The sequence below is a fragment of the Halichoeres trimaculatus genome, unplaced genomic scaffold, assembly GCF_033239565.1.
Source record: "Halichoeres trimaculatus isolate MK-OKI-2021-1 unplaced genomic scaffold, fHalTri1.1 fHalTri1_scaffold_24, whole genome shotgun sequence".
Lineage (NCBI taxonomy): Eukaryota > Metazoa > Chordata > Actinopteri > Labriformes > Labridae > Halichoeres > Halichoeres trimaculatus.
In genome coordinates this window covers 3,146,424-3,161,356 of record NW_027437202.1, presented here as the reverse complement: position 1 = coordinate 3,161,356, position 14,933 = coordinate 3,146,424, and the positions used below count along the sequence as shown (strand labels likewise).

General features: G+C 45.8%; 1 protein-coding gene across 3 annotated transcripts in view; it reads left to right on the top strand.

Moving 5' to 3' along the window:
- Positions 1–14,436, top strand: part of LOC141786089 (ras-related protein Rab-9A-like) — a 28,538-nt gene extending 14,102 nt beyond the window's left edge. The window contains exons 3-6 of one of the 3 annotated variants that reach the window (XR_012597622.1): positions 7,512–7,652; positions 7,773–8,998; positions 10,916–11,185; positions 12,498–12,535. Coding sequence is in view for 2 of the 3 variants with exons in the window: in XM_074664807.1 (XP_074520908.1) it covers positions 12,925–13,530 (606 nt within the window). In the remaining variant the exon portion in view is untranslated. Of the gene's footprint in view, positions 1–7,511; positions 7,653–7,772; positions 9,172–9,200; positions 9,471–10,915; positions 11,186–12,497; positions 12,536–12,845 lie in introns of those variants that run through there. The other 2 variants (XM_074664807.1, XM_074664808.1) reach the window with 2 other exon arrangements.
- Positions 14,437–14,933: the final 497 nt, after the last annotated feature.

Below are 14,933 nucleotides of genomic sequence, written 5' to 3'. Positions count from 1 at the left end.
CTCCCCTCCCTTCCCTTCCTCGTTGTCCTCTTTCTGCTGCTCCCTGTACAGTATTAACACCACCGTGGCGGGAAAAGCCAGGCGTACCATTGTCTGATGTGGAGGCACCGTTAGCCGTCCAATAAGAAGCCCCCCCTGCTGGGACAGCTGTCGTGCTGTTTCACTGATCTGTGGGCATTCCTGCTCATTAGCGCGCTTTGTTGTTAGCTTCTTTGTGTGTGCAGACCTCGCTGGGTGATGAATTGACAGTGGCAGGTAAAGTTAGAGCAACGTGATGAATATGGATGAGACCTCCAGGTCAGGCCATGAAAGCAGGTGCACTGAAAGATGTTTGTTGAAAACTTGTGCTCAAGTCTGTCACTCTTACTCCCTTTTTTTTTTCTTTGCCTGATGCCAAGTGCAGAGTGCTGCCTTATTTGGACACAAATGTTCCTGAATTCTGTGCAGGAATTTCTCGACGTTGCTGCTTATCTGTCCTAATCGACAGAGCGATAGCAGCAAAGTCTACTTTAAGTGAACGCTTCTGCATTCCTGTGCTTTTAATTTTTCTTGTGCACATTTTTACATGAGTTTAAGTTGAGATAAGATGCTCATCAGCTGGAAAATATGTCCCACATGTGGTCAGATTGCTGTTTTCAGAGCAGGTAGAGTGGTCCCAAAGCATGAGGTCACTCAGCAGGAATGTGGGCCGTCCCTTCCTCTGTTACTCTGAAACCAGTCGGATAACCTTCCCAATACAAGGACAATATGTTACCATCAAGAGGGTGTTTTTCTCCTCCATCACTGGAGCTGGAGAGCTGCAGTTCCTGGTCCAGAGAGCCGTCATTGTTCCAGGAATGTGGGAGGTGATGGTGCTGTGATTAAGCAAACTCACACAGCAGGCGGCTGAATTTACATTTTTAGGAAGCTAGACCCTCAAAGCAGACATTTCCTCTCCCCTTCTTCTTCTTCTAACGTGTCCTGAAAGCTGCAGGAGAAAACCGAGAAAGCCTCCTCCAAATGAGAGCAGCTTTCACAGTTATGTGTCACCTTGTTTGTTGTCATCGTGTAGGCGCAGCAACAAGCAGGAGCGCTCATGCTGCTGTGTTTTGCAGGATAGCTTAAGGGACAAACACAAACACAGAGAAGCTACTGTATAACCGAGGCGGTGTAATATTATACTGCACGGTGGCTGTTTCCCACTTGTGGTGCGTTTTCTGGTCATTCGAGGTCATGAGGAACTCCTGTAGAAGAAGGTTTTTCATGTGAAGTTGTCGAAGATGCTGCAGATGCTCTGTTGCATTTGCAGCACAAGACCCAGAATCTGTCATATGTAGACTTGCCCAGCATCTTTAAATCAACCGCACTATAAAAGAGCGTAACAGCCCTTTATTTTTGCATGCTGATGCCAAAGAGGAAGACGCTCAGAAAGAGAACTGAATCCGACCTTTCTCCGACCCAAACCATCTCCACTTCTGCATTTACCTCCCCACCGTTAAAGGAGGAAGTGGCATACAGAAGTAGGCAGGGCTTCTGAATTCTACCCAGAATTCTTTGCAGAAGCCAAAAAGACAGGAAGTGTGACCCTGGCTTGATAACAGCGGGGGCGGCTATTTCTGAAAAACGGCGCAGAGTGGAGCAGACAAGGGGGTGTCTGTTGGGCTTCCTGTTGGTTGTTTTGTCAGATGTGAGCGGCTGAATGTGTCTTTATGCGACAAAATGAACTGTTTGTGCTCTGCGGCTGCACAAAGGGACCTCCATGGAGGACGCTTGATGTGTTTTCTTTCACACACAGGTGACAGCTCATGTGACAAAAACCTCAGCTCACCTCAAAGTGAGGAACGTCTCCGCGCAGGCCCCTTGATTTGATCTCCTCCAGATATTGTTACTGACTTTAAAGCCTGCTCCTGCTGACTCCACATCACTCACGGTTTGATAAAAACCTGATGTGGAATTTTGGCCGCCTCCTTCCTTCCCTTTTCTTTCCTGAGATGCCAAATAAGGCCGCTTCGCCACATCTGCTGAAACCCGAGGTCTGCATTCAGCAGTTCGGCATCTCACTCTGGATAAGAGAGAAAGAATGAGACGAAGTGTGTGTTTACCCTGCTGGTTTGATCCCCCTCTCGTACTATGAAGTGTATGACATCATCTGTCCCCCCTCCTCCCCCTGTTCTCCTTTCTCTCCTCTATCTACTCATTTCTCTGCCCTTTTTTCCCTTCACATGTTCTCGTTATGTAACCTCATCGAGGCAGCCAGGGTGAGTTTGTGAACCTTTGCACCGCGTGGAGAAAACATTTCCCGGTTCCCTCCACAGCTGCTCCACTTCGCTGACCATCGGTTATCAAAGAACGCACAATCAACCCAGAAGTCTTTGCACTTATTTTGGTTTGGCCTTGAATGGTAATTCACGAATGTTTCGCAGCTGATGTCAGCGTTGGCTCTGGAAAAGGTCAAAGCGTCAGTGTGTGTTCGTTTGAGCTCGCAGGGAGAAGTCGTGCTCAGTTCCTCTTTTTGAATGAGAGAAGTGCGACATGGCGACTCAAAGCGAGGAAGTGAGACGCGGCGTTGTGGTTTACCTCAGCTCAACTGAGCAACAAAGGCCTTCAGTTCAAAGCTGAGGGGGAATGAAAAGAGCATGACCTGCCATCTTCAGATGTGTGTGTGATGTCCAGATGTAAACAAGTGCTGAGTTAAGGCTGCGTGAGTGTGTTTGAAGAGGTTTGCTGCACTCCTTCACAGCGGCCTTTCATCCTTTTGTGGAATTGATCTAAATGATGCAGATTTTCCAGGAGTTAGGCCGCAGCAGGACGAAGAAATGACTGCAGCTCTCAGCTCTCTAAAGGGAATGTGCACACTTCCTGTTTGTATTTCTGATCAGACCAAACAACCGTGGGTGTCGCTGCACTCTTTTTTTCACAGCTTTGCTCATCTCACAGTCCAAACCAAACATCGTGTGTGTGTGTGTGTGTGTTATTGATTACTTAAAGAGCGGTAGAGAAAGAGGTGTGACTCTTGCTCTCACTTGGCTGTTAATATCTTTGCCACATGACCGAGCAGGAATTTGTGGGAGTGTGTGAGCGTGTTAGGGAACACATGCATACACTAAATGTGCGTTTCCACAGCTCGTCCCACACCTTTTCTCACATTCTCTACCTTTCTCTCTTCGTGCAGCATCGCAGGCAGGTAGTCAGAGGAGGAGAGGAGGGTGGACTGGAGGTGGAGGTGGAGGTGTAAGGGGTTAAGAAGTGCTCCTGAATCTTAACTGTGGGATATCTGGAATTCAGACTCAATCACCCAACGGAAATTACCAGAGCAGGGGGGTGAGAAGGGGGCTGAATATGTAAAAGGACAGTACATGCTGCTTCTGTCCTCTCTGGCTTCTTGCACAAGAGGTTTCAGGGGCGTGCACAGACTTATTGAAGGGCAGGGCCCACAAGAACAAAAAGGCACATGTAGTACAGTCTAACCACTTAGTTTAGAGGCAATTTTTGTCTCTAATGGGGGCAAAAGGGGCACATTTTGGCACTCAAGAGTGTAAGTTAGCTCCTAAGGGACACTTCAGAGCCATTTTGGCTCCCAAAAGAGCACTAAAGATCACATTTTGGCTCCCAAGAGTTTACCCCAGTAAGTTTTGCTTCTCAAGAAAGTAACTGAGAGCACAATTTGACTCTCAAACTTTTGAGCACTAATGCAATCTTGCATGCATTTTGGCTCCCAATAGGGCACTGTAGAGCGCATTTCATTTTCTCCCAAGAAAGCAATTGAGTGCACAATTTGGCTACTCAAGTATACTTAAGAGTGCAAAGGGAACCATATAAGGCATTTTGACTCCCAGTGCAGCAATTCAGCATCCACTAGCTCCAATAGAGCACCTAGGTACACTTTGCCTCCCAAGAGGGCAATTGAAAGTGCATTTTAGCTCCCAATGGACACGTAAGAGTGTAATGTAGCTTCCAAAAGGCACTTAAGAGTCATTTTGGTTCCCCAGAAGGCACCTAAGTAAGTTTTGCCTCCCAATAAAACCAATTAAAACAATTTAACCCCCATGGGGCACTTTTGAGGACATTTGGGCTCCCAATTAGGCAATCTAGCATGGGTTTGGGCCCCTAATAGGACACTTTAGAGCTCATTTTGGCTCCCAATATGGCAATCTAGATTGGGTTTTGGCTCCTAATAGTGCACTGTAGAGTGCATTTTGGTTTCCAACTGGAAACCATTGAGCGCATTTTGGCTCCCAATAAGGCAATCTAGCATGGGTTTTGACTCCTAATAGGGCACTGTAAAGCGCATTTTTGGTTCCCAAGAGGGAACTAGGGTGCATTTTGGTTTTGAAAAGGGAACCACTGAGTGCATTTTGGCTCCCAGTGAGGCAATCTAGAGTGCATTTTGGCCCCCAATAGGTCACCTTAGTATTTTGCTTCCCAAGAGGGCAACTGAGTGTGCAATTTGGCTCCCAAAGGGCACTTCAGAGCAGATTTTGGCTCCCAATAAGGCAATCAAGCCTACATTTTGGCTCCCAAGAGGATACTTTTGAGCGCATTTTGCCACCTAAGAGGGCATTTAAGTGTGCAATTTGACATCCCTAAGGGCACTTTGGAGAGCATTTTGGCTCCCAGTGTGCAATCTAGCTTGCATTTTGGCTCCCAAGAGGACACATATGTGTGTTTTGACTCCTAACAGGGCACTTAAATGTGTGTTCTTCAGCACTTGGCCTCTGTGCATTCCACTGAGAGTTTCAGTTCCTATATTTGAAAATGCTGTACGTTAAAGCCTTAAGTTGAAGCAGCCTATCTTATCTGGACCAGATATGATTCTCCCTAAACCAGATTGCAGAAGTTTTTTGTTACCATCCCTGTTTTACACACAGGGCGCCGCCCCTCCAGACAAAAGCACATTCAGTTCTTATCTCCTTGTACTTGATCATACTTGTTTGAACTTTGCAGCACAGGTTGATCTTTAACTGTGTCTGTGGTTTACAGCTCTGTGAGACAGGAGGGACTATTTGATGGCCTTTTACTAAAAAACCACATTTATGTTTAATATTTCCACCACATGACCCTCTGCTCTGCTTCCTGTATGAACAGTAGACTGTGAGTCACACACACCTGTGCACAGATTACCCCTCTGTGCTGCGATCGCGTTACAACTTCCCTTCAGCACAGCCGATGCTGAACAACTGTGAGCAACATGGGAGGCTGCTGTTGTTGGCCCAGCTTGTGTCCAGAGGAGGTCCATGGGAAAAAAAGTGGGGGGATCAATGTGGATACACGTGTGAAGCAGCGAGTGTGTGTGTGTATGAAAATCAATGTTGGGGGGTTTAATTTTAGCGTTTCAGGTCAGTGCTTTCACCAAACGATGTCAACAGAGTTTAATGAAGTTGTATCAAAACTGTTGGATGCAACTTCCTCAAAGGAAATGTTGCGTCACATCAATCGAAGTGTTGAAAAACTACATTTCTTGCTTTAAGTTAGTCGTCTGTTTTAGTGACTCACTCTTTTCACCACTTCCTGATTATTTCTGTCTCTAACAAGAGTTGTGTTACTGAAGAACAATGTTTTGGACGCTTGCTTTTGTGGTCGCATATCTGAGAAGTCATTTCCTGCCCTGCGGTGGAGCAGGACTGTTAATAAATACAAGCTAAACACTGTGACACTTTGTCTGGGTGGGACGCTTGTGAATAGAAACTACAGAAGACCTTTGAGGGTGTCAGTCAAAACAGAGAGCAGACAAAGAAAAACGTCCAATCCAGTCATCTGTGATAAACCTCAAGGTCATGATGGGTGGGTGTGATGGGTAGGGAGCGGCAGAGCAACCCCCAGACACACACACACGCACACCCTGTCAAGAGAATTAGGCACAAATGCAGAATATAGGTTGATTCCCTCCCTTGGAAGTCTCACACTTGTGTGTCTGTGCAGGAAGTCCACGTTGACAGATCAAGGCTGACACACAAAGATTTTCCTAATCTGAGGATGAATCTGAAAAATCTGATGGTTTCATGATTCTTCTGAGCACCTTTTGTTCCTTTGTGCTGCTGTGAGCACACACACACACACACACACACACATCATAACACACACTGATCGGTATGTTGGGGGTGTTTTCAGGTGGCGGTGGGGGCTTACCATGTTGTCATAAATGTCTGCCCATGAAGAAACTGATCACTTTAACAAGAGCCTGCCCCCCCCCTTTCCCTCCCTCTTCAGGATTTCTCAAGCTCAGGGCGGGGTTGAGTGTGCGCGCGCATGAGTGTGTGGTCAGACGTGCACGCCATCAAGTGTGGCGTGGTCCGCACAAAGAGGCGGAGACAACAAAAGCAGGATGTGATACAGCAGGACTCCACTTCCTCATTCAGGATTCAGCACAGTGCAGGGAGCGCCACCTCTTGGTGGATGGTGGGGACAGCTCTGATGTGCTGGTAAAATTCCATTCCCACAGATAAGGAGAAGTGCAAACAGGCCGTGAAAGAGAGAAATGATCTTAAAGCGGGGTTAGCTGGTGTGTGTGTGTGTGTGTTTTGTGACGGAGAAGCTGAGGTGGAAGAATCAAGTGTGGATCCTCTGTGTGTGTGTGTTTTTTTTTTTTTGCATGTGTTCACTGAAAACCAAACTGGGCCCCACCCATTTTTGCACACATCCACAGAAGTGACACACACTTAAACATCCAGCGCTCAGAGGAAACTCCTAAAGCTAAAAGTTAAACATTAACGCTACTAAAAGCCTCCTGGAAACTCCATTTGGAGGTTTTAAGAGCTGCTGGGTGAAGACTTGAAAGCCAGGGGCGATTATGTATGCCTCAGGACTTCCAACTACAGCTGAAAGCAAATCTTTAATATAAGATTAAAGGGGTGATGTCATACCTTGGGTTACGTAATCACTTTAAAGAGGGGTGCTTTGAATTATGGGGCTGCTATTTGATGCAGAAGAAATCGAAACTATCACCCTGCAGGAACTTTTCTAGTCACTCCACAACCCTGAATTATCCCAAACACTCACTTATCGTTGATTACGCAACAGCCCAAAAAAAGGCCTGCCTCGTCCTGTCAGGACATACCTTCACCTCTGGATTCCTCTACCTGCTCCTGCTTGTCAAATCTAAACACCCAAATCCTTCTGTAGCCTCACAGTCATTCCTTTAAAAAAAAAAAAGGTAAAGCACTGTTATAATCATGAAGATTAATCCATGATCCTTTCTGAAATCATCCATTTATCGACCGCTTTAATCCCTCGGATTGTGGACTACGCCCTCAGATCTTCCCGTGTCTGACACGGGTGTTAATCCAGCTTTGTTTGCACTGAAAAACAAACAGAATTGGGACTAGGCTTCTGCAGGAAGGAATAATGCACACACCTGGAGTAAATCCTTAAAGAAAGAGCTAATCCTCACTACAAATTGCTGTGGGCTTTTTTTATTTAATGTCGTAAACACTGCGAAGACGATTAAAGGATCCAGGAAGACATTAGCTTTCTCTCTTCAACAAAACAAGACACATGTTAGTATGTTTTTATCAATGATTCACTTCCTTTAATAGAAACAGCCTTGTTAGATTTGTGAGGATGAGACGACAGCACCATCGTGTGGCAGGATCCTGCAACTGCATGTTTACAATGCAGATCCAAGATGGCAGCTCCCATGTGGACGTTTTCAAGCTGCATTAGATGACGGATTACAGGTAAACTGATGAAAACAAACCAAAAAGAACACTTTCATGAATTTATTTGAGCATTTTTTTTACACTGTACATCCAGAAAAGTTGAATTACATCTGCATCTTATTGTCTTTTTCTCCACAGCCATGGATACAAAAGAAATTGTCCACACTGCCCTCCACATTGAGAAGTCTCTCAAAGACAGACACTTTGAGGACCTCCTCACCCTCCTCCATGACCTCCACGAGGCTCACATCACCGCCGAGCAGCTGGAGACGACAGACATCGTCAAAGTCCTCTACACCCTCCTGAAAACCTGCCCCGACAGCAGCTTGAAGAAGACGGTGAAGGCTTTGTTGGCGAAGTGGAAGAAGCAGTATGGGGAGGACAGAAAAGCTGTGAAGTCCACAGAAGAGGAAGAGCCATCAACATCATCCTTTCCTTCGTCTGTGAGATCTAAATGTGTCCAGTTGCTTTCTGCCGCCCTCCCCTCAGAGCATCCCGATCGACTAAAAGTTGCTGAAAACATCGAGAAACACGTCCATGAGCTCTACAAATCCAACACCGCCAAGTACAAAGCCTGCATTCGAAGCAAGGTGGCAAATTTGAGGAACCCCAAAAGCAGTCATTTACAGCAAGGACTCCTGAAGGGCTCGCTATCACCTGAGGCCTTCGCCCGGATGTCCGTGGAGGAGATGGCGAGCAAGGAGCTGCAGCAGCTGAGGGAGGAGTATTCGTCACAAGGTGTGAGTGAGAGGCAGCTTCCTCAAGGAGTGGAAGGGACTAAGACGCATAAGATCAGGTGTAAAAGGTGCGGGGTGTCAGACTGCAGCGTGACACAGATGCCAAGAGGGGCGTTGTTTCTGCCTGCCTGGGTGAGGAGCAGCGGTCCTGATGAGGACGCCATGACCTTTGTGACCTGTAGGGGATGTGGGCAGCAGTGGTATCACAGTGGATGGATCTGCCTCTAGATCCAGATCAGAGGAGCTGAACAATCATTCAGATTTGGGCCTCAAAGATGCAAAGGCTGAGTCACGGACCCTTACGGTTGAAACAAGTTTTCAAGAAGTAGCCTTCGTCACTCTCTTCCTGCTGAATCATTTCCTCTATCGTCCACTTCATCCACTCCTCCTGAGCTGCATTAACTGCTTTCAAAATGTTCCCCCTCAGAGGAAGAATCCAAACCACCACAGTGTCAGTCTTTGCTCTCATTAACCTTTAATCGTCCTGATATGAAAGAAGAAAGCGTTCCCTACAGCTCTTGTTGGAAGAAATACCAAAGAAGAAGACACAGTGCCCCCTCTGACAATATCCCATTCATGTGGGGGAAACTGGCCCCAGCAGATCAGACATGTGATTTGGAGAAAAGGGTGAGCATGTGAGTCAGTAAGCCGCCCTGCTGAGCGGCCTCAGGCCTGGATATCCCATGGTGCTTCAGTCAGAGGACGTGGCACAGCGAGTCAGTCACACGTCATCGTGACATCACCTTTACCCTGAAGGACGCAGACTTTCACAACTTAAACTGTTTACCTTTGACTTCATGGTCAGTTCAGAGAAGTTTTTCTGAAATTATAATCCTATTAAGTCATGTTTTTACATTCCCCCCTCTTGTTTTCTCCTGAAAGGTTGGGTACTTTCCAAAGATAGCAGCCCCCTAAACTGTAATCTCACGCTTGTCAGACACAGAGCTGCTCTATCTCGTCAGTCAGATACATCAGGAGTGTGGTTGCTCTTTGGTATCAGTGTCTTCTCTCTGTGTTGTGTCACGTTCCACCCTTTCAGTCACGGCGGCCCGTCAAATCAATCAAAGCTCTGTGGACGATCTCAAATTCTCCACAACAAGTGAGTTATTTAAGCACAGAAGTTAAAACTGAGATAAACACTTGTGTTCAAGATGTTTTCAAAAGAAAAAGTGTCCATAAGTTAGTCTGTTGCAGTGGTGTATGGGGGGTTGCCCTCCCCTGTAGCCCAAACACTCCCTGAAGTGTCGGCTTAGCTGCAAGAATGCCATAGAGTTCCCTTTTGGGAGCCAAAAATGTGCATTGAAGTGCCCCCTTTTGGGCCAAAATGTGTCCTGTAGGGGATTGAGATCAAAGCAGGCCCTCTTGGGAGCCAGAACTGGAGGGATGAATTGTGCCCTCTTAGGATCCAAAACTTGCCCTTTTGGGAGCATAAATGTGCATTCTTGGGATCAAAGTAGGCACTCTTGGGAGACAAAATGTTCCCTCTTGGAATCAAAGCAGGCACTGTTCCCTCTTGGGAGCAAGAAATTGTGCCTACTTTGGGGCCAAGACTTGCCCATTTTGGAAGCTAAAAGGTGCCCCCTTAGGATCCAAAACTTGCTCTTGTCGGAGCCCAAAACTTGCCCTCTTGGGAGCCAGAACATACCCTCTTAAGGGCCAAAATGTGACCTCTTGAGAGCTGAAATATGCCCACTTAGGGGCCAAAATTTGCCCTCTTGGAATCAAAGCAGGCACTCTAATGGGGCCTAAATGTGTCATCCTGGGAGCAAAAACTTATCATGGGAGCAGAAATGTTCCCTTTTGGTAGCAAAATTGTGCCTACCTTGGGGCCAAAATGTGCCTACTTTGGGAGCTAAAAGGTGCCCTTTTAGGAGCCAAAACTTGCTCTCCTGGGAGCCCAAAACTTGCCCTCTTGGAAGCTTAGATATTCCCTCTTGGGAGCAAAAACTTGCCCTCTTAGGGAACAAAAATATGCCTTATGGGAGCCACAACATACCTTCTTAGGGACCAAAATATGCCCACTTAGGAGCCAAATAATGCCCACTTTGGGGCCAAAATGTGCCATCCTGGGAGCAAAAAATTTTCCTCATGGGAGAGGAAATGTTCCCTCTTGGGAGCAAATTTGTGCACACTTTGGAGCCAAAACTTGCCCTATTGGGAGCCAAAAATGTGCCCCCTTGAGAGCCAAAATGTGCACCTAAGTGCCCTCCTGTGTGAAAAAACAAACAGACAAAAGAGCAAACGAAACAAAACAACAACAACAAAGAAAACAAACTTTCCCTTGGCTTCTTTTAACACGATAAACTACCATCATGGTTGTCTGTGCCCTTATTCTACTCTTCGCCCTTGCCTTTCAGAAAGTCTGTGCACGGCACTGTTCTGTCGTGACACAAAAAAGTAAAAAGAAGGAAAAAAAACGATCTGCAACAGCGAAACTGGAAAATTATTTTTTCTTGTGAACGAGAGACTAAGAACACCGTAATTAACATTTATCGTGTTAGAGTATTGACACTCTAATGGAAAGTTGTTCCTCATTTTATACAGGCGACAGAAGCCCTGAAGAGATCATAAATAACGTGATAAAGAAGCAGGAAAGTGAAAACCATGGATGCATCCACGAGAGCGCATGATGAGCGGAGGCGGGACACTCACTGCGGGTCATGTGAGCGTCATCAGCCGCTCTGAGGGCCAGAGAGCAGCAGCAGCAGCAGCGGGGACCCGGAGCGCCATGTCACCGGCTGAGAGCTGCACTCTACCGGGATGAATAAGAGGAAACTCACCGTGGGAGCTGGGCTGTGAACACCACACGGACAGGTAAAGTTTCTGAAACGGTTAAACGTGAAAACTATCCGTTAAAATCTGGACTTTGGGTCGGGTTTCGCTGCTCGTGAACTCGCGAGAGCGTTTAACTGTTAGCCTGCCTGTGTTCAGCTAATGTAGCAGGGATGCTTCCATTATCGGACAGAATCAATTATTTATAACCGGACAAACCATTGATTATCCTACCCTCTTTTTTAATTTATGTTGAAATATTGTCCTAAACTAGACAAAACAAGGAAGAATCAAATGATCAGGCTGTGTTTGGAGTTTAGAAACTCTTCTTAATGTAAACCACATCTGTCCTAAAGTCAGGTGTGGACTGGAAAATCTTGTTTCACAACTATTACAACAATAAAAAACAGATTAAGTTGTTTTGTCTGTGTCATAAAGCTGGTTTATAGGCAGGGAATATGTTTTGCATTAATCCGCAAATTGGAAAATTAATATCACACAGCTGATTAAACTCACTGGTTCTGAAATATGAAATGAATTTGTCAAATTGATATCATGAGGTTGGCTGTTTAGTTGGAAAATTATTTCTGTATTGTAGCTTTCTGCTGAATGAAGCACATGACTCCTGAGTGTGTGACCATGCGTGTGTAAGTATGTGTGATTATTCATCCTGCTTCTTTATTTTTAAAAAAAGTTAAAAAATCAGCTGATCTTCAAAGATCTCTGGACAAAGACGTCATTTAACCAGTTGTACGTCCATTATTCAGCGAGTTCACATGACATCGAAACATTCAGACCCCTTAGTTGAACTTTTGCTTTCAGTAATGTAGTCTCAAGTCAGTAAAGTAGTCCAAATTTGGCCTCCAAAAGCAGATTTTTTCTTAATCCACCTCAGAATGTTTTTATAGGTAGATGTTGTGGCTAAAGTAAACCGGATTAGAGTAAAATCTTACATTCTTGTGCACACTGGTTGATATTACAATTTGGCACCAAAATAAAGCTACTACCTGGATGTAAACAGGCGCAGACAGCAGATAGCATCATGTAATATGCCTGTATTGACTTCATGATGAGAAAGGCAGACTCAGCAGAGATAAGAGCGATGTGTAAGCTCCTCTTCCCCTCTCATCACTTCCAGCGGTCGCTGAGGTTTCTTCACCTCGACCTCAGAGATTAGCTCTGGTATGTGGGTGAGAAGATTCGCCACTTAGCCTCTACTGGTATGCTAAGCATGCGAGTGTGCAGTATGAGATTAAATTAGCGCTTAAACCCTGGCTGAGTCTGTGTGTGGGTGATCTCTTTGGCTGCTCGGTGAAAGTGTAAAAGTGTCTCTCTTCTCTTCTCTCTCCTACAGATCGGTGACAGAATGCTGCGTGTGCTGATATAACGGTGAGGAATCCTGCGTCTGTTGTTGCATCACTCACAGGTCCTGTGATCGGCGTCCATGTGATGTGCTGCATGGGTCGCTTCAAGCACGGTGTAGGAAGTTCATTAGTCACAAAGGATAATGAGCAGGCGGTTTTTTAATAGGATTAGCAAGTCGACTGACTTTAATCAGGCTTCTCGCTGTCTGACTGAGAGGAAATGTGTAAACATGGCAGCTCATAGGGAGTGTTTGTCTTATCTCTGAGGCCAAAGGTGCAAACTCTAAATCACTCCATGAACACTCCACATGTGTGATTCTGTTTTCTTTTTCCTTCAGGTGTCTTTTCCTGCCCTTCTTGTCGCTGTCACTGCACACCAGCTCAAATCAAACCGTCCAGACTCACCACACTCCAGCCATGACGACCAAATCCGCCCTCTTAAAGGTCATCCTCCTGGGAGACGGTGGCGTAGGCAAATCATCCCTCATGAACCGCTACGTCACCAACAAGTTCGACTCACACCTCTTCCACACCATCGGCGTGGAGTTCCTCAACAAGGAGCTGGAGGTGGACGGCCATCATGTCACGCTGCAGATCTGGGACACAGCAGGTCAGGAGCGCTTCCGCAGCCTCCGCACGCCCTTCTACCGCGGCTCCGACTGCTGCCTGCTCACCTTCAGCGTGGACGACGGGCAGAGCTTCCACAACCTCACCAACTGGAAGAAGGAGTTTACGTACTACGCAGACGTAAAGGACCCAGACAACTTCCCCTTTGTTGTGCTGGGGAACAAACTGGACGTGCCTGAGCGGCAGGTGTCAGGAGAGGACGCACGGAAGTGGTGCCGCGAGAACGGAGGGCACCCGTACTTTGAGACGAGCGCTAAGGATGCTACGAACGTAGCATCAGCTTTCGAGGAGGCGGTGCGCCGCATCCTGGCGCTGGACGACAGAGCTGATCACCTGATCCACACCGACACTGTGGACCTGCAGAGGAAGACCCCGCCTGACCCCACCTGCTGCTGAGCTCACAGATGGATATGACTCCCTGTGGGTGCTCACATGATGCTAACACACACTGTGTGTGTCAGAGGCTCTGCAAAAAGAGGAAGTGGAGTATGCAAAGATGATACTGTTGGTGATGTCCTCAGGAAACTGAGAGTATGGTGTGCAAATGTTCAAACTTTTACTTCACAAGGGACCAAAACTTTCCTGTCTTCAGCTCTGATCCAAACTGCCTTTAATTCTTCTGAGGAGTGCTTTTCCTTTGGGATCACTCAGTTGTTGCCTGATTCATTGATCCGATTTGTGGACACCGATACACCTTAACTGTATTAGAAATAAAGTAACAGGACTCTACATAAACAATATGAAGACGGCCAAAGATCTGACGTCACAGATGCAGCTGTGGCTTTTAGTTCCAGGCCCACATGGCGAGAAGTCCTGTGGTTGCTTTCTGCCTCTGTCAGCAGATCTCAGTTTGAAGAGAAACAATACAAAAAAAACGTGATTAATCACTGACAGCCCTGTGACCAACAAGCCCAAGACTTTTAGGAGATTGAATAAAAATACCTCCTAGAGAAAAACACTAAATCTGCTAAAAAACAATTCATTTTTTTGGAAGAACATGAAAAAGATTGATTATTTTGGTGCAGATTATGTCTTAATCATATGATTAGATGGATTTTGAATAGATTTATAGATTAAGCTGTTTACTGTGGAATTTGGGAGTACTAGCACTATACCAGGGAATTCAAAAAATGTAAAAAAATTCAATTAAAGAGAAAGAATCATTCCAAAGAAAATTTTACTGTTTTGATATGGCTGCAGCTGTCTTTTAATTGAATTTTATTTAAGTATTTATTAATCAAACCCCTCCCCTGAGTATAAAACATGGAGCACACCGCTGGACGTGAAACTGTTAAGATTAAAATGACTTTGTACACTTACATCTGTCTCCTGTTGCCTGTTTTATTTTAAGTTCGTTACATATTTTGTCCACAGGAGGGCGCCGTTGCACCATCATGAGACGTGACGCAGTTTTAAGATTCAAACAAACAGCGTCACAGGTGCATTGTTGAGGTGATAGGAGTATCTTCCGGAGGGTAATGTGGCTTAATATTTAAATAAAATTTAAAAATTGATAACTCGTTGAGGAAAAGGGGTATTTGTCAGTTAAACTCAGCCTGTCCGCACGGTTCAGAGTCACCTGAGAGGGCGCTACAGTAGAGGAAACCATGCTGCGTATCAAAGTGGATATTTCTGTAAGTACACTTTAATTAAGTACTCTGCGTTTCTACTTGGGCATTGAATAAAATACTACAGGGTGGTGTTGTAACAAATTAAACATTGCTGCTATTAACTTATTAGAAATGACGCTAGCGTTTCACAACTGTTTACAGGTGTTTATTAATTGCATCCATCGTTTG